General features: G+C 44.2%; 1 protein-coding gene across 2 annotated transcripts in view; it reads right to left on the bottom strand.

Annotated features, from left to right (window-relative positions):
* LOC133501748 (A disintegrin and metalloproteinase with thrombospondin motifs 20-like) overlaps positions 1-18429 on the bottom strand; it is a 117562-nt gene that overhangs the window by 82931 nt on the left and 16202 nt on the right. The window contains exons 1-3 of one of the 2 annotated variants that reach the window (XM_061821671.1): positions 16781-16839; positions 3707-3954; positions 968-1051 (exon numbers count right to left, since the gene is read on the bottom strand). In XM_061821671.1, the coding sequence (XP_061677655.1) occupies positions 968-1051; positions 3707-3913 (291 nt within the window). In that variant the 5' untranslated portion in view covers positions 3914-3954; positions 16781-16839. Of the gene's footprint in view, positions 1-967; positions 1052-3706; positions 3955-16780; positions 16840-18429 lie in introns of those variants that run through there. The other variant, XM_061821670.1, reaches the window with a different exon arrangement.

The following is an 18429-nucleotide window of genomic DNA, read 5'->3' as shown; positions in this document are numbered from 1 at the left end:
TGATCCCAAAGGAGGCGGCACTGTGGCTCAGCTGGTAAAGCGTTGGCCTCACAGTTCTGAGGACCCGGGTACGATCCCGGCCTCCCCTGTATGGAGTTTGCATGTTCTCCCCGTGCCCGCGTGGGTTTTCTTCCGGCCATTCCGATTTCCTCCCACATCCTAAAAACATGCAGCATTAATTGGACCCTCTAAATTGCCCCTTGGTGTGATTGTGAGTGCGTCTGTTTGTCTCTATGGCCACCAGTTTGGGGTGTACCCTGCCTCCTGCCCATTGACAGCTGGGATAGGCTCCAGCACTCCCCGCGACCCTCGTGAGGATAAGCGACAAAAGAAAATGGATGGATCCCAAAGGAACTGTGCAGATACCTGTGATCTCCTCCCAGGACAACTTTCGATCATCCACCCGTGGAAATCTACTTGCAGTTGCGTACAAAACATATAGTACAGTGCCTGTTTCCACTTGAGCAAATCCGTTTCTTCTTGAAAACATTTCGTCGTCTGCACTCCGCCGTGCCAAAGATGTGCGGTACTAGCACGTCACATTTAATGGGAATGAGAGAATTTGGCGACCAATGAAGTCAGCTGTGAATACACCCATGGTGGAGATCACTTTCAGATCTGCCGGGGTCCCAGTAACGGTCCAACCCACCCCTGGCATATAGTTGAGGCGCACAGCGTGCCTGGTTTACGGCAGTCACGAAAATCGGGCCATAATTGTCGAGTGATTATGAATGTGATGGTGTACAGCAAGGAGACCTTGTTGTCCGTTCCCGATAAAACACATCCACACTCGTATCATTTTATAAAAGGCTGGATTGACGAAAAAGGATGCCTGGAGTAATCCCCTTTTCTGCTACACTATAGTGTCTTGTTCTACTCTCCAGAGTCTTGGACACTACAAAGCAGGCAGTGTCCACGTCGACGGACACCTGCATGAACGTCACCGTCTGTGATTTTAAGGGCCTACCTGTTCATTGTGGATGACGATCAGCTTGACAATCATGATGTTGATGAGGTTTCCTACGCTGGGGTCTTTGTACACAGCTGCTACCTGTAACCAAGACAAGGCACAGACAAAAAAAATGCAAACCTGCACAAGCCTGAGCCGTTGTGCGCTTGGAATGTGAATTATAAAGCGCCGACTCGCGGTGGTAATTCGTCGGAGGCCACTTTCCTAACGTGTAATAACTAGCGCCTTAAAAGCTAATTTCATCACCCCCAACCGATGCTATGAACACAGCAGCCAACTTAGAGCTCAGCAAAACTCGCCGGCCAAACATTCCCTCGCTCGTTTTCCCCTCCACTTCCCTCGCGCTTGCAGTGCAGCCCCTGTCACGGTCAACCAGCGGTCTCCCGAGGCCGTGTGCAGCCTCCTGACAGGAACTCATTAGTACACTCCAAACATTTAGCTCGTCTCAGCCCTGAGGGGGGGACGTAAACATGGCACATGCTCTTTCCTCGCTCTTTCTCCAGCTATGCCACGAGTCATTGTTTTGCATGCCCGACCGCATGTATGTATAGACTGTGGATCCTCCAAGATTCATTGACGTTTGGTCAGATTTTTTTTTTTTTTTTTGGGGGGGGGGGCGGTGGGGGTGTTTAAACAGCATTCTTAGATGTCTGACAAGTGTAACAAAAAAAGTCAATGCTGTTCATCATAAAATGTAGACAGCATAAGAGCATAAGGCACTCAAGTCTTCACTTCAATAACTGTGTAAAGCAAAAGTGTCATGCAAGTGTAATAACAATCATAAATACTTGTTTACTAACAAGGTGCCCGCATACACCAGGTCACCCCCGAGGACCACATTGAACATTCAAGGTAATTTAAGCAAATGTGACGTGTGTATCAAATTGGTAGACCCTTCGTATTAAGTACTACCTGTGAAGTAGCTCTCAGCTCCAAAATGCTTGATCTCAAAGCATTAGGCCAGACAACAAGGCCCTTAAAAATCAATTCAAAAAAATCTAGGGGAAAACCCCTTTCACTTATAGAAAAACAACATTATTCAAAACAGATTTTGCTCTTCGGTTTTGTTTATTTATTTATTTTTTAATCTGCGATTTGGTTTCTTTTTCCCGATGCCAAGTTGATAAATCACCGCAATGTAGAAATTGGCAACATGTCATCATGTTGTAAGTTTCTTACCGTGTTTTTTTTTTTTTTTTAAATTACTGTAGTCGCTGGAATGGTTTGGAAAAATCAGTGGGGATGCAAATTCAACTACATGTGGCTGCTAAAAAGAATTCCTTTGCTTCACAAAAATTCCCAAGTTAATTCTTCTCTCAACACCACTCTTTGGAGACTTAAGATGCCACTTAAAGCCAAAGAATAAGCTAAACATGCACCTCTTAACATTTATGAACACGCTCTGTAAATTAATCAATCAGCAAGCTCTTTAATGACATATCCAAGTTCAACTAAAAGAGTTCCCGGCTAAGCACCACTGAGCAATTCCTGCAATGGCGCTCGTTTAATGGCTCCACAGGAGAGCACGGTTCCCTATTGTTGGTCCACTTGCATAAACACCGGCAGGAGTGATCGAACTTCATCATGTCTGCTGTACTGTGTCCGTTGTACCCGACTGGACCCTTTTACGGGACAACGCTGACAATTATTACTCGTTCACTCAAGTGAAGTGAATGATGGGACGTTCCGCTTTGGCCGGGGATCAGCTGCCTTTTCGTCAATTTTAACGTCACTCAGCGAGATTAAGGGCTCGCCTCTTGACACATGTCAAACACTGAAGTATTGAGTCATTGAAAATGGCTGTTTTGTCTAAATTTACTAGATTAACGCTATCTTCCTGTGTGATGTTTGCATATTGTCCTTATGCTTGAGTCGATTTAATTAACACTGCTTCCTTTTGTAGTTCATTAACGTACGTGTTAGGTGACTCCAAGTAATTTTGAACAATTGCCTGCTTTGGTGACCAACTCATCCTCTAAAGAGCACAAATGACTGTGGGGAAAGGTTTAAATGCATAAACTACACAAACAGGCTCCAAGGGTACAAGACAAAACATCAATATTGTGATACAGTAATCAGATGCCTGTTTGTAGGGCACTCCTTTAACCCACTACAGAGTTGACGCTACGACACAGTCACCTCCAAACCCAACCAAACCCAACACGATCTTCACAAACCCTTAAATTTCCCAAATATTTTAGGTCACAGACCCCATTTCAGCACACCTAAACCCAGACGGAACTACAACAAATCCGATCCCCCAAACTCTCATGTAAAAATGTAAACAAAACCCCACTTAGCGAAGTTGTTCTGATTTTGTGTCTTAGAACTGCACGTTGTAAAATGTACTCACCCCCTTATACACCCCAACACAGTTGACGTCCCCTATCACCACAACACATCGAACCGTGACCCCCACAAATCTACAGAAACCTAATTTACGAATCCTATTAACTCACTTGCCGTGCCTGTACCCCTATCACGCAGTACTCCAACATCCCTTACCTGCCCAGATAAACCCAAACAAAAGCGGGTTAAGGTATAATTCCGCGGACTTAACTCAAACTTTTTAACTTACGTACCCCTTTTCACACCCCGACAGAGTTGGCACACTCCATCGCAACACACTCACCCATCACAAAAACATTTTAAATTAAACCCAGCTCCATATATAACTACAATGATTTTAAATGCTACAGTAGATTAATTATTTTTGAGAAACATTATTTCACTTACTACTGACATGATTGTTAGGATGTAGTGCTCGAGGTTGCGTCCGTGGTGACGTGCCATCTTGGCGTCGGCGGTCACCATCAGCTCGACGTAGCGCGGGTAGGAGAGGAAGCGCTTGCGTCTGCGTGGGTGCTTGGGCTGCGTTACGTTTGTAGCGGTGGCGTTGCGTTCGTCCGTGGCAGCTCGGAGAGAGTCCAGCTCATCGGCCATGTTCCGTTGACCCTCCAAAGACGCTATCGTTACGCCGTCGTCTGAGGGGAGACGCAATATCGTGGAAAGTTAAATGATCCTGAGGGTGTACAATCTGGAATATTTGCAGGGAAAGTATCATAATGCTTGAACATGGTTGTAAAATGAGGCAAACAAGTCCTGGTCGATGTGGTTCCACTCAAGTCCTGTAGGTGGAAACCACGAATGAAGGTGTAACATACTGATGAAGCATTAAAGGTTAGTAAGTGTCATGCCTATAGACATTCTTAAATAGATATTGTAATGAAAGATACATATAACATTATTCACTTCAATGTCCGTACGAAAAAATAAATATGAGCGGAGAGCGCATCATCCAAGCGCAAAGTTGCGGTAGTCTCATTTGACATCCCAGTGGTAGTTTTATTGCCTGCAACGACATCAGCAGATTTTACACTTGCCATTGAAAACATGCCGTGCCACCTATTATGGGATACAGAAGCTCTTTTCAAAGAAGAGTACATCTCACAATCGAGTGAAGTGACCGGGGCAATAACACCCTATCGTTTCGAGCAATAATTAGATGATAGCCGGATCACTTCTAACTAACAACAGACTCCCAGACAGTATGTATGAGCCAGCCTGGCCAAAGCCGTGCCCCTCGTCCGAAGGCGTGCTTGGCGCCAACAGGTACACTGACACATTTAGCACCCCTGACTTATGTGCGCGGATCTTTTGTTACATTCTGAGAGGATTACACCCCCCCCCCCAACTATTGGTTTTTTTTTTGTAAGTGCCTGTTTACACACCTACCTGTCATTTGGAACCCACGAAGCTCTCGCAATCCATTTTTCACGACATCCCCGGTCTTTTTGAAAAGTATGAGAAATGAATCCATCCTCCCGAGTGTTCGAGCAATATCCAGCAATACAACGAGTCGGCATTTTGGCTAACACGAAGGAACAAAGAGCTACCTTCCAGCGGGTAAAACTAGTAGAAACATACGAGACGGCTTGAGTGGGCGTCTGCTACTACCGTCACTTCCTGCTTCTTCTCGAAAACAAATCCCTCGAGAGGAATTTCATGGCGGGAGTGACAAAAAGCCATATACGTCAAAATCATGCTGTGTGGTGAAAAGACCGATGGGTCCATTCCGGCTGCCTTTTTTTTCATGAATAACATACTAAAAATCATCCATTTCATGACAGTGGACCTTTAAAGAATCAACAGAATATACACAGGAAGATCACTCCAGTTTCTGTACTTGTACTCTTACATGTTTTTTTTTCAATTTGATAGTTATATTATAATCTGGAAGTGTCTGTCCCGCAAATATTTACCCTACTTATCATAATACTGCATTGGTGTAGGTCAGTGATAAATTGACTTGCGCACCAATTCGGATTACAGTACTTTGCCGCCTTAAGAACGGAACACCATTGTGAATAACGGAACTCCTGTAATACAGAACATCATAAAAATGGAACAAGAAAGCGAGGAGATTGAATACAGACAAGTCATTTGTAACCGTCTCCATTATTAAGTCGTAAAGTATTTTATGACTCCCCGTTGTGAGTGGGGAATATTAAAGCGTGATGGGAGCTAACGATCAAACGCAGCCCCTTGTCGAGGCTAAATAAAAAAGCATAATACCTTTGCAGTAGTGTATTAGCCAGCAGGATTTAGCTTATCAGAATTCCGATGACATAACGGAGGCGAGCTGCGGGCCTCTGCAGCAAAGAAGCGCTATAAATTCTTGTCATTTCGGTACCAAAAAAAAAAAGTGAAGCGCTTGGACAAAGAAGTATGAGCTTTCAGGCTGAGGCCCAACTAGGTTGCGCTCCAAAAAAGGCGGAATATAAAATGATCCAGGAAGCTCAGACTAATCTTGAAATGATTTTGGTAATGCTATTGAAAGGCAATCCATGGTGTACGTTTAACATCAGATTTCTGCGCTTAGCAGTCGGGGGGAGACGATGCCATGGACAAGGAGCATCCCAGCATCTTGGTATACTTTCAGCGAAAGTGCACGTGTTGACCCGGCGGTGAGGGATGCATTCCATCACCGTGACACAGTGAAGCGCAAACACAGAGACAGTGAGGTTAGAAAAGCGGAAGAGGACATCTACAAAGATGATTTGATTAAATGTGCACATAATCTCATTTCCTTCTCTGTTTCCAGGTGGAGTTTGAAAAGGAGGCCAACCACACAAAAATGCACCTTCAGATGAGGTAAAAGCCCAGACGAAAAATGTGGACACATAATGCTAACATTACTGCTAAAATATTGTTTTTGTGCAATAAAATCTGGTTGCTTTTTTTCCCCATTTCATGAGATACGACAAATGATGCTAGGAGATAGCTAAAAAAATGCATTAGAAAATATAGGTAAGTAGGCCGATAAACTGATTGACTAATTTAAAGCAGTCTCTCACATTTGAAAAATGTACGGATGTGGTCAGTCATGCCCGCAGATATAAAGTTACGAGTGTGGTCCACCAGTCATGCTCGCAGATATGAAGATGCGGGTGTGTGTGTAATTATGAGTCTACCCCTTTAAGAGCGGAGGGGGGCGGTGTCAGGTAAACTAGGAACTAGAAGTAGGCTGAGCAGCAGAGACCGTGTGCTTCCGTGTTTAAAAAAACAAAAAAAAGATCTCGGGCTGAGGTTCACTGCGCTGGATCTGTTTTCAATATTTATGTATTTCTACTCGTAACAAATTTTACGCACGTAATTTTTCGTGCTAGACTGTGCAGATTTGCGAGTGGAATGGCGCGCGGGCGCATACGCGCCTGTCAAATCTCAGTGACTTACTCACAACATTGGTAAACCAGCCGGGACAGCATAATGTTATTTTAGCACTAATATGAGTGTGTCATATTCGAGTGACGTCGTATCCAAAACTTGCTCCGAACTTGAATTTTGCCTCACGACAAAAAGCAAAACCGACAAATTAAGCCACTGATACCACAACACTTTGTGTAGTTTGGACCAGTTAGGACATGTCTTTACTTTGGTAATTTAGGTCAAGGATGGATGCCATCTGGTGCAACATTGAGAGATTTCGCTGTGGGCCTTGCAATGCAAAGAAAAGAAAAAAAAAAACAGAAAAGGCAAAAAGATTCCAAACGAAACATAAACAGACATTCATGGAGGGTTTTATGACTCTCAGCGCACATGAACCGTGCATAGTTTGGAGTCCACTGACCTCACCAACCTCTTCAACTTTTAGTGAAGTGTCCCTTTGTCTTGTCGGCGGTCAATCTTTCCAGACAGTCAGACAGAGAGACATTGTGTGAAACTGTTAGCTCAGTGAAAAGCCAAAAAAAAAAGAAAGAAAGAACTTGTTGAGATTATTCAAGCGATGCCCCCAGCGGGCACGCGAGGCAGAGCGTGACTACCTGGCACAATGGCCGCAGAGCCCCTCGCTGGCCGTGAGGCCGAACCTCATGCCCGTGTCAGAGGCGGCGCCAAGCCCGCCTGTGCCCGTGCGCGCAGCCAGGAAGGTGCTTTGTATTTTCACGGAAAAAGGAAAAATGAAAAACATCTCTGGAAGCTTCGCAAAAGCCCTTAAACAGACTCATCTCTCCAAGGTCGTCTGACTTCAAAGGGATTAGCATGTACGGAGGACCTGAGAGAAATTGGCTTTAAATCCAGATTTTAAAAAAAAAAAGTGGGAGGTGAAAATATGGTCAGTGTTATAATAGCCTCGGAATCAGTGCAGATTAGCACTGATTCACAAACTCTCCGAAAGCGCATTAGCTCCAAATCCACCTCTCGCTGGGTCCTGAGCTGCTACTTACACCATGACAGGACGGAGGTGACTCCCCTAACTCGTACCGAGACCAGCCGTCATTCACCGTTTACGCCAACTCGACATCCCTTAAAGCGGGGGTCCAATGGACCGATAGCCGTCTGCATATCTGTGGCTGGCTTGCAAAATGAAGTCTTCAAAAACCGCCCAAAACTGAAGACCTTGCTTCCATTTTCCATCAGCTTACCTTTGTCAAGCGTAATTTTCTCCATTCTTGGCGACCAAAACAAAATATCACAGTAGAATCACCTATGGGTGTCAAAAGTCCCTGACTTTTTAAGACGGATATTTTGGAGACAAGGTTGAAGAGACCAGTCTTCTATGGTTTGGACATGTCCAGAGACAAGAGAGTGAGTTTATTGCTAGAACAGTGCTAAGGATGGAGCTCCCAGGCAAAAGAGGGAGAGGAAGACCAAAGAAAAGGTTGATGGATGTTGAGAGGGAAGACGTGACACCAGTTGTGGTTCGAGAGGAAGATGCACGAGTTAGGCTTGGATGACAAAAGATGACACGCTGTGGTGACCCCTATCGGGACAAGCCGAAAGGAAAAGAAGAAAAAGAACTCCTTGAATAAATCTGCCCTCTTCTCCAAATGCTTTCATGGTCCTGCCGGTCCAGCCCTAGCTGTGCGGGTTCCCGCGGGGCCGTGCTCATTGGGAGGCGCACACCTGCGCCTCATGCTGGCTGATTGGCCCCGGTGTATATAGGACCCTGGTGATGACTGGTCCTTCGCCAGATCATTGCGGCTCATGCCCCGTTCCTGCACTCCCGTATCTTGGATCGTGAACCTGTGTGTACCGACCTCCGCCTGTTCTCCAACCGACCCCGTAAGCCTGACTCCTTTGACAATCCTGCCTTCTTTAATCGATCTCCCGTGTACCGGCTCCTGCCTGCCCGCGGACCTGCTCTCTACGCCCGATGTCCTGACTACCGCTGCTGCACCTGACTGCCTGCCTGATCCCCGACTTTGGAACAAAAAACGTTTTTTCCCCGAATTACATCTGTGTCTCCCGAGTCCTGCATTTGGGTCCTCCCTCCGTATCGATGGGTCGAGACAAATACAAATGAACCACTGATTCTGGACCCAAAGAAGTCACCCTCTGACTATGCACCATGCTCCAGTTAAGAGGCTAATTAGTCTCTCCAATGATCGAATGAAAAAATATTCAACAAACAAAAATAGTCCATTTCTCTTGATTCAACCTTTGCAAATTACCATGACGGGAATGACATCAGGGCGCAAAATGAAAAACATAAAAGTACCTTTTTGTGTGAAGAGAATTATAATATGAAAATTATGCACTCAGGCAACTCTCAATAAATGAAAATATTCTCAAATTACCCAAATGATATAAACAGTAAAATAAAAACAACTGCTCCAGCATTAATAACTTAAATTTTTACTTCAACAGTCACAATTTAAACAGTCTGAATGATTATGCGGTAAAACCAGAAACAAAACTATCCGGTGAAAGACCCTTTTAGTTAAGATGAGCTAAAAATGGCGTGATCGTCGAGTCATCCTTTTCAACATAGATTCGACTCATCATCGTCGCGATTCAAAGTTGTATTTCGCTCCAACAAAATGCCTTTGGCCATACTTGATGTGTGACGCTCTTCCACTTTTGATCTGCTGAAGCTATGTAGAGTTGATCCGCCCGGTAACTGATGGGCCCGACAGATCCGAGCACGTCTTGGCGGCTATATTGTGAGCTAAACTCCGTAACTTTAATAGCTGCCATGTGTCAGCGCCTATTGAAGCCGACGAGCCGTCCCGTGACAGATTCCAGCTGGGGTTATTTTCTGCCACTGTCAACTGTCTTAAAACAGACGGAACCCTGGGGAGGAACGGCTGGCGGCGTCTTGAGTGACGGGCGCTGACTGCGCGGCGGCAGGTGAGCGACAGTTCCTCGCCGACACGGACTGGGGCTAGCGGTACATCAGTGTCATCGCCTATCGATCGGTTGTCATCGGAGACGGCAGACGTCAACCTGAACTACTGACCTCGGTTCTGTTGACGTGAGCTCTTAATATTGCTAGGTTTACAAAGGTCTCGCTCAGTGACGACGTGGATGTGGCGGTGAATGATTCTCTGTCTCTAAATGGGTCTTTTAATCGACTGGCATCCAGTTCAGGATGGATTCGACCTCTGGCAACTGAACATTGATGGAATATTAATGGTTTGTACTGTTTTACAACAGTCAATCAAGGAAATATATGTAATCAACGTAATGAAATTCTGGTTGAGCCGGACTTGTGAAGTTCCACCTTTCTTTGTCGGATTTCCTTTCAAATAAAGAAGCAGTGTTTGAGGTGTGGCCTTAAATACATCCCCAGGTGTGCCGTCAATTAACTGACATGTTGTCACTTAACCTATCAGAAACTTCCAAAGCTATGACGTCATCATCTGGGTTTCCTTCTATTCTTTAAGGCGACAGGGAGTCCTCTGGTTAAGACGGTCTCGATCTAAGACGTTGCGACTTTACAACGCCCGTCCCCCGTCGGGCCATTTTGTCTGGCTAATGCTCGTCTGTGTTTGTGCGTTGGGAGTATCTTCGCATTTTTCGACCTCCTTTTTAGACATGATCGCCCCAAAGAAGAAAGCTGTGTCTTTTAGCATTGTTTCTGTAGCCAAAAGAAAGTCCATTACCATGGAAATGAAGCTCAAGATCATAAAAAGATTGGAGAAAGGAGAGACACCAAGACCACCAAGTCTTCAGTCGGTCGACCGTGGTGACAATTATTAAAGACAAAGCCGGTATTTTAGCGCATGTGAAGGGTTCTGTGCCTATGTCGGTTACAATGATCACAAAACAAGGTTCTTTGTTGCTTGTCGAGATGGAGAGGAATGAGGACCGGGTTCCTTGGCAATAGCTAAGCACCGCCTCCCCCTCTTCTCTATCCGCCTCTCAGCAGTAATGCTAAGTACATCATCTTGTTTATTTCAACGTATTTGTTTTTTATACAAAATATTTTGATGTAAATTCTGACTTTAATGGCGGAATCCGACTTAAGTCGAAATTTGAGTTAAGTCGCTACTGTGGAAATGGATCTCAGTCATAGACCGAGGACTCCCTGTATAGTACTTTTCGTGGATATAAACTTTTGAACTTGAAGAAAGTAATATAAAATTATCCAAGAAATCCTCTCAATATTGTGGCATTTAACAAAATTAAGCAATTTTGGTAATGCTGGCCTGAAACAGGAGAACTTTAGTTTAGTTTGATTAAACAAAAAATTAAACATGTTTTTGCGGAGTATAAGTAAACATCTGGCTTCAGCTGTGTATATATATATTGGAATCTTAGAGTTCAAACGACTCGGGGGTTGTACAAATCGGACTTGGAACAAAAAAAAAAAATCCGTGTAAAAAATGCCTCAGTAAGCATATTTAGAAACTATTATAAGTATACAGTACATGTATACCATGTTGTATTTTAAACTTTAAATTTTTTTTTTTAATTTTTTAAACCATTTCAAATGGGTTTGCGCTTGGATGCTATCCCCAGCAATTAAATGAAAACTATATTAACCTACGGTCACATTATTAATCTAAAGTCCAATTGTGGTTGCTAATAATGTATTTTTTTTCCTTAAACCTTTTGTAAAATCTCGGTCATCCCGGGTATAGTAATCCACAAAAGTTGAATTGAGGGAAGTGGAATCTTCTTGCTTGTTGATTTTGTTGTATTTGTTCTTGTTTTCCTAAAATGATCAAAAAGGCTTAGCCAATTATGCTATTACGTTCGCAAAATACAACTTTTCCTCTCCAATAGAATACCACAGTACTTTTATTGGTAAATATCCAAGGGGTTTTCTTGTAAATATACGACTTTTTTATTCAGGTTAAATTCCAATTTTAATCGTGTGGTATAATTCACTTTTTTTTTTTTTTTCCAGTGCTGCTAATACTCCTTTTTACCAAACTTGTAGATCAGCCTCCCATATTCCCCCATTCCTGGCCATAAGCGTTACGATAGTCCCTGTCACCTGAAATGAGTTTGTCAAATCTCACTGTCACATGACTCCCACCTGCAAACGACACCAGAGAAACAGCGCGGTCTCCTTGCCAACTTTTGTCGTCCACATTCATCAGGAGTATTTGGTCTGGTCCTCCAAACACATTCTTCAACAGACCACCGCTGAGCTGTTTTCACCATGTCTCCAAAGCACTCCTGTAAGTGCACAAAGGGCTTCCAAAGGGGGACAAAGGTGGCGTCGTTTCCCTTTTTAAAAAAAATTCTTCTTATCCAGCGGACAATTGTCTGTCCCGTCTTTCTCGTCTAGCCACCAAGATTGCACTTAATCGTGCTCCGTCTGCAGCGTTTTCCTCCAAATAGACGATAAGCGGAGTCTCTGGCCTTGTGCGGACGCAAAGCGCTAACCTACACTCGGTGTAAGGAACACTGTCCACTTAATTGGCACCCCGGGACGCGAGTGCTTCGACTCTCAGCGGGCCATTGTAAAAGAATGTTAATTAGTTCAACAATGAGCTGTGTGTTTGCCATTGTCGGCCTCTCGGCATTGATACTCTTGACTTGGAACTGAGGCAGAGTCAAAGAGCAAAGCTTTGATGTGGAGGGGAAACGGCGGCGAGATCATTTGCGATGAACGACCGGCCCGCGCCCGCAGAAAACGAACAACCCACGTAATGCTTTTGCTTATTGGCTTCTTGAGCTTGTTTTCAGATGAGGGTTTGGTGAAGAAGACAAGCGGGCACTGGAGTGGAAGACTGGGGGTCAGCCGGAGCCAAGCAAGTGACAACATTTATGAAAGGATACACGCTGCGCAGGTCTCTTGTTCTCGGTTCTGTGGAGAACCGCCAGGAACACCGGGTCGACCGCCTCATAGAGAGGACAAACTGTTCCAGTGTCTGTCAACTTCTTATCTGTTCTTTACGGCCTCTTTACAATCCCAGGCGGTCGACAACGTCCATATTGCACCATGTGATCTACGCATGGCTCTCCAAAGCACCTTTGCGTAGCTTGCCGTGCACACGTCAAAAAATGTAGATAATCTCTTGCGATTGGCCCATTTTAGTCACAGGGTGTGATGACATACCATTTCTCACAGCTCCACCTCCATCCCCGCCTTCGTTATCGATTTTGCAGCATAATTAATCTGGTCTTTTAGATGAACTTGTTCAACCAGACACGTTTGGATGGTCGCCATTCTTGTTGCTATGTTCCTTGTTACAGGAAGGAAAGTAAAACAGCTCCCAGAAATAACCAAAAAATGCAGAGGAAATGCAACTCCGTGGCGTCCTGGCCATTACCAGACAGTGCAACACCCGTGACTTAGCGAACAACTGCAACACATTTTCAAAACTGCCGATTATGATTTGCGCTTGAGTATAAAGGCAAACTACGCGTAGCAGAGTCGCAATGACGTCAGCGCTGTCGCCACACGCCCGAGTGTAAAGAGGCCTTTAGACATCAATCTAGCCACAAGCGAAAGAAGTGAACACCTTAATAAATCCAATTCATGGGCAGGGTGGCAACTTTTTGCCTTATTGAAATAAAAGTCTCCTAACAGGCCACAATCAAAGAAATAACACTTCATTTTCGTTTATGGTTAAGTTAAGGGCAAAAAAGATGTATGCTCTCACGGGGAGTGTCCCAAAACTGGGACGGGTATGTTATCAGTTCTGTGAAGTAGTACATACTAGAGATATGTTTATTAATTAATTCTTATTCTAGAACGACACTTCCGTATTAATAATACTCATGGATTAGCATTTTGAAGACAAACTTGGTTGCATACTGACCTTTTTTCCCTTTCTTCTCTTGGAAAACGCTCCATGTGTACTTGAGGCAGCCATGTTGAGTCAGGAAGGAAAGGGAAATAACTCTGTGCTCACTTTGACCGATGTGTTATCCTCTCCTAATACCAAATTATGGCTTCAGATTAAAACACTTAAATATTTTGATATACTTTGATATATAATGCGTGAAAATCATGATGCCCCAAAAATTGGACACTGCCCACAAATGGAAAAGTGCCAGCGTCCCAGGGTCTGGCTTTTATGAGTTAAAACTATCGTTGGGTCAATTTTTTACATTTCTGTCATGAGCCAAAATTTTAATAACGGGCAAGCTTCCGATATGTGGTCACTGAAATGAAGAGGGTAAAAAAGGACCGCAACAGTTGCTGATACATTTTCAGCCATTCAACACGATACTAAATGAAAACACTCACAAGGAGAATGGTTAACTAAGGAAACTCCACCACAGGCGTACTCAGGATTTGAACCACCGATCCTCAGAACTGTGAGGCTGACACGTTAACCAATAATCCACCGTTCCACTGATACAATAAAGATACAATATACACTTCAGGACTACATCAAAAAGTTTGGTCGCAGACTCCAGGGGTGTGGTTCAAATTTGAGCATTTTTATGTTGCAACAAAGAAACGTAAAATGTGAATGTGAACTTTTAAAAATTATAATTAAATTAATTAAATATATATAATTAAATAATAATAATAATAAATAATTAAATATATATATAATTTTATATATCACCAGTATTAATCACATGCACATGAGTCGACACATTTTTAGCTCCCTCTACTTCTATGTGTGCAAATTTTGGGCCACTAATAACAATTTGCATTACGTTGTTTCATTTTTATGATGACAAAGTAGTTATCACGAGTACAGCAAAGGCACATTTTGGGAATCCCTGACAGGGCACAAAAGCTTCAGATGATGCAATCCAGAAGGAGACTTAAAAGTTTCAGCATGCAGACGAAAATTTGCAAGACAAACATTTTTTTACTGTTAATAATGAGTGTTTGCCAGAGTCAGGGAGAGTCCTGTCACTGTGAGGGGCTTGGGGGGGGCCTCCGGAATGACAGGATGACTAAACCTCCTGGAGCCAGCTGACGTTTACCTCAGGCTACGAGATAAAGCTGAACGTACAGCACTCACAGCGTATTTATCATCTGTCCATCACGACCCTCAAGCGCCACTTTCCCTGACCTCTGCACCACAGCGGCGAGCGAGGGAGGCCCAGCTTTGCAGACCAGCTGCCGATTGGGTACGGGGAGAAAAAAAAAACAACAACAAAAAAACGCGTCCTGTGAGTGACAAACACAGCGGGAAGTGAGGTTACCAACAACAAGTGGCTCCGTTCACATACATGAGAGCGCAAGGGGGGAGAGCGAGGGAGTGATTCAAGTCGCCTCGTTCAAACCGACCCCGGGCAAGGGAGGGCCTTTTTTTTCCACGTAAATGAACACATTCAGCTATAAAAAAAAAAAAAAAGAAAGATGGACGCTGGCATTTGAACTCGCATGTATACACAGTAGGCACTGAGGGGGGAATCCCATACAGTGATTATGTTGAGGGTCAAAGGCCACAGATGTCACGCGGGCCGAGTATTGCCCCATCAAAGGCGGGCACTTCGCTCTTCCCCGGCTGCCAAACAACACAACAAAACGGGGATGAAAGACCCCCGCCGCCGACACTGGAACATCAGTGTTTGACTATTCAGCTGCGAATGTTTGCTGTCAAAGTGTCCATATTCAATTTACTGTTCCTAATCCATTCAAAGTACGGCACCGAGGGAGAGTGCGGTGAAGACTGGGGCGGGGGCGGGGCAGTTCAGCGGAGCTGACAAAAACAACCAGAAAGAGGCTCCCTGTCCGTCTTCAAATGGATTTGAAGGAGAAAAGAATTTACCCTCATTGCAGACGCCCACAGCCTTGTGGCGATCTCTATCCACTCGTGCCGGGATTCTCATGCAAGCTCACAGGCGGATACGGAGGAACATCTAAAGGAGAGCCGAGGTTTACGAGGGTCTCGGCGAGGGCCTGGAATTCATATCAACGTGTAAATCTAATCCATTCACAGCAAGAGTACTGTACTGTACACATTACGATATGAACATTAGTGTAAAAATAAAAACTCAAGTGTTTTTGAATGGGTTGTTTAGTCCTTGCGACGACAAAAAAACAAAGAAATAAGGTCATTTTGAGAATTTATTGTCCAAATCTCAAGATTAAAAATTCAACCCTCTGTGGCACAAACTAACAAACGTTATATTAAAAATATCCATCCATCCATTTTCTTCACGAGGGTCGCGGGGAGTGCTGGAGCCTATCCCAGTTGTCAATGGGCAGGAGGCAGGGTACACCCTGAAGTGGTTGCCAGCCAATCGCAGGGCACATTGAGACAAACAGCCGCACGGGGAGAACATGCAAACTCCACAGAGGTGGGTCTGGGATTGAACCCAGGACCTCAGAACTGTGAGGCCAACGCTTTACCAGCTGTTCCACCATGCCTATTAAAAACTCCACCTGGCTGACGAACAATACGTGGTAACATACTCCCTCATTTCCACTTTTTGGACCTATCGTGTGTGCTATTTGATTACTGTAACACGGTTCCAGGCACCTTTTGAGAATAGTGAACTGTAGCACCCAAGCACTTAGCATGGTTCTTTCTCCTTGGTCAGTGTAAAGCATGTGTAGGTCCTTGCCCTTGTTTTGTGATAATTGATCATTTTCTACCATGGCATCAAGGATTATTCAGAGCGGAAACCGAGGATGATGCTGATTGTTCGACCTTCAACACAACAGGAATCGCCAGGCGACAACATTTCCTTAACTGACTGATTGATCGGGAAAAAGTAACAAGAGATAATTTTAAGTACTGTGATTTTCCAGCCGACAGAGTACACCTGCTTATAAGCCTCACCCAGTACATTTGTAAAGGAAATAACATTTGGTACATACATAAGCCCCACCTGTGTAAAAGCCGCAAGTCCCACATTAAAACCAGAAAGAGTTTTCAAAGTTTTAATACCTTAGCTTAGCTTTACATAGCAACAATACGGTAGCACGAACTGGGCTGGTTAAAAAAAAAAAAAAACAGCCGCGGCAGCAACACAGTAGCAACACACTAGGAAAGCACTAACAGGGCCGTTTAAAAAAAACATACTGGTAAAAATCACAGAGACATGGCGGTAACATAGCATAGCGACGCGCAGCGCTAACAGGGCCGGTGAAAAAACATAGCGGTAAAAGTCACTTCCTCGGCACATATATTCCGCCGGTCTCACTCTTACCTTTTCCACTCGAGTGGCCCCTTGCAGCCGTTAGAAAAAAATGCAGAAATTAGCCGCATCATCCCATAACCTGCAGGGTTGAAAGCGTGTTATAGGCCGGAAATTACGGTAATAATGTGATGAGCAAATTTAAGTAGCGTGACAAAAGGCTGCAACACGCCGTACTGGTGTTGCAATACATTACAGGGATATTACCATACCATTACACTTTGTTACGTGACACTAAGTTGCGAAGTTGTAAATGAATGTGACGTTACATTGTTATGACTAAATCAATGATTACAAATAGATCAGATTTATTGCCCAGGGGTTAACACATTTACCACAACAATGTCGTAAAGAGATCAGAGACCAATACTGTATACATATACTGTACTTTTCTACTTCAAAGCCATTTTGTTCATTTTAAGTATATCCTCCTGAATCCAAAACAAGGCCTGAACATACCAACGTAACTTTTGTTTAGATCCCCGGCACGTTGGCACAAATGGAAGCATTCAAAATACCCAAGCACTCAACGGTGCAGAAAAGCATGTTAAGATAAGCAAGCGGCCGTCTCGATTGCCAAAATAACAATCGAGCTAAGACGTTTAAGAAGCCCTTATCGCGGACACGTCATAGGCGGTTGACGCATATTTTTTTGCGTGCGTCGGAAACACTGCCTTCCCCTGCTTTCAACATTTTTTTGGGGGGCAACAAAAAAAAAAAATGTACAGAGACTGTGCAAACAACGGCAACTTAGATATACACACGCGCTCCTCTGTTGTCTTGTTACTAGCTGTCGTATCTGAATAAAAACCATGTAACTCTGCTGATAAACACGACGTTGGACTTGATAAAAGGCAGCCCAGTTCATCTTTGTCTGATTAAAAAAGATGCTTCACTCTAGAGGACATTAAAAAGAAAGATGTAGAGCGTAGATGTGTAATCACAGTGGGGAGAGAGGAGAAGCCCCCGCCCGGCTCGTACTGCAGGCAAGCCATTGTTATCCATATTTCAAATCGTAAACTACTCTATAAAACCCACTTCAAAGTCCAAAGCCTGCTGGACCATTCAGCTTTCGCACAGCGGCTACCAATTATGATTTAGGACGAGGGTCCTCTTCACAGAAAAGTAAAGTGGGGAAGAGAGGCGGATTGACCCTCCCCAATGAGAGCGTGTGTTGCTTCTCCAAAAAGAGGACAAACTGAGAAGAAAGCTGCACAAACCACCGCCGCCGCCGCTGCCGCCGCTGCTCCTTCTTTGCCGCATCCTTTATAAAAGGAGATCAATACAACTGGTAATTAAAGTGGTCTGGGAGGGGTGTCTGAAGCTGCGGTTTGGACTTGGGATGCAGTTCTTCTGGGCACTTTAATTTTCTAGCTAAAAATGGGGGAATAGAAACCTATTGTTTTCACGGCGATGCCCTCTCCAGTGGAGGAACTAGCGGCGAGAATCTCTTTTGGAATAAAGCTGTAATAAAACACAATGTGCAAAAACTGAAACAGTGCGAATACTTCGCATTTGAATGGGTGATGTAAACAGGGCTGGTCGTTTGTAGCATCTGAAAATGGATGTCAAAGAAACACTTGCTTATGTCAGCTTAGCATGTTCACTTGCCTTAGTTCCGGACAATGTACAGGGAGCCTTCGGTCGACGACTGAGATCCG

The sequence above is a fragment of the Syngnathoides biaculeatus genome, chromosome 6, assembly GCF_019802595.1.
Source record: "Syngnathoides biaculeatus isolate LvHL_M chromosome 6, ASM1980259v1, whole genome shotgun sequence".
In the NCBI taxonomy this organism is placed as follows: Eukaryota; Metazoa; Chordata; class Actinopteri; order Syngnathiformes; family Syngnathidae; genus Syngnathoides; species Syngnathoides biaculeatus.
This window is presented reverse-complemented; position numbering and strand designations above follow the sequence as displayed.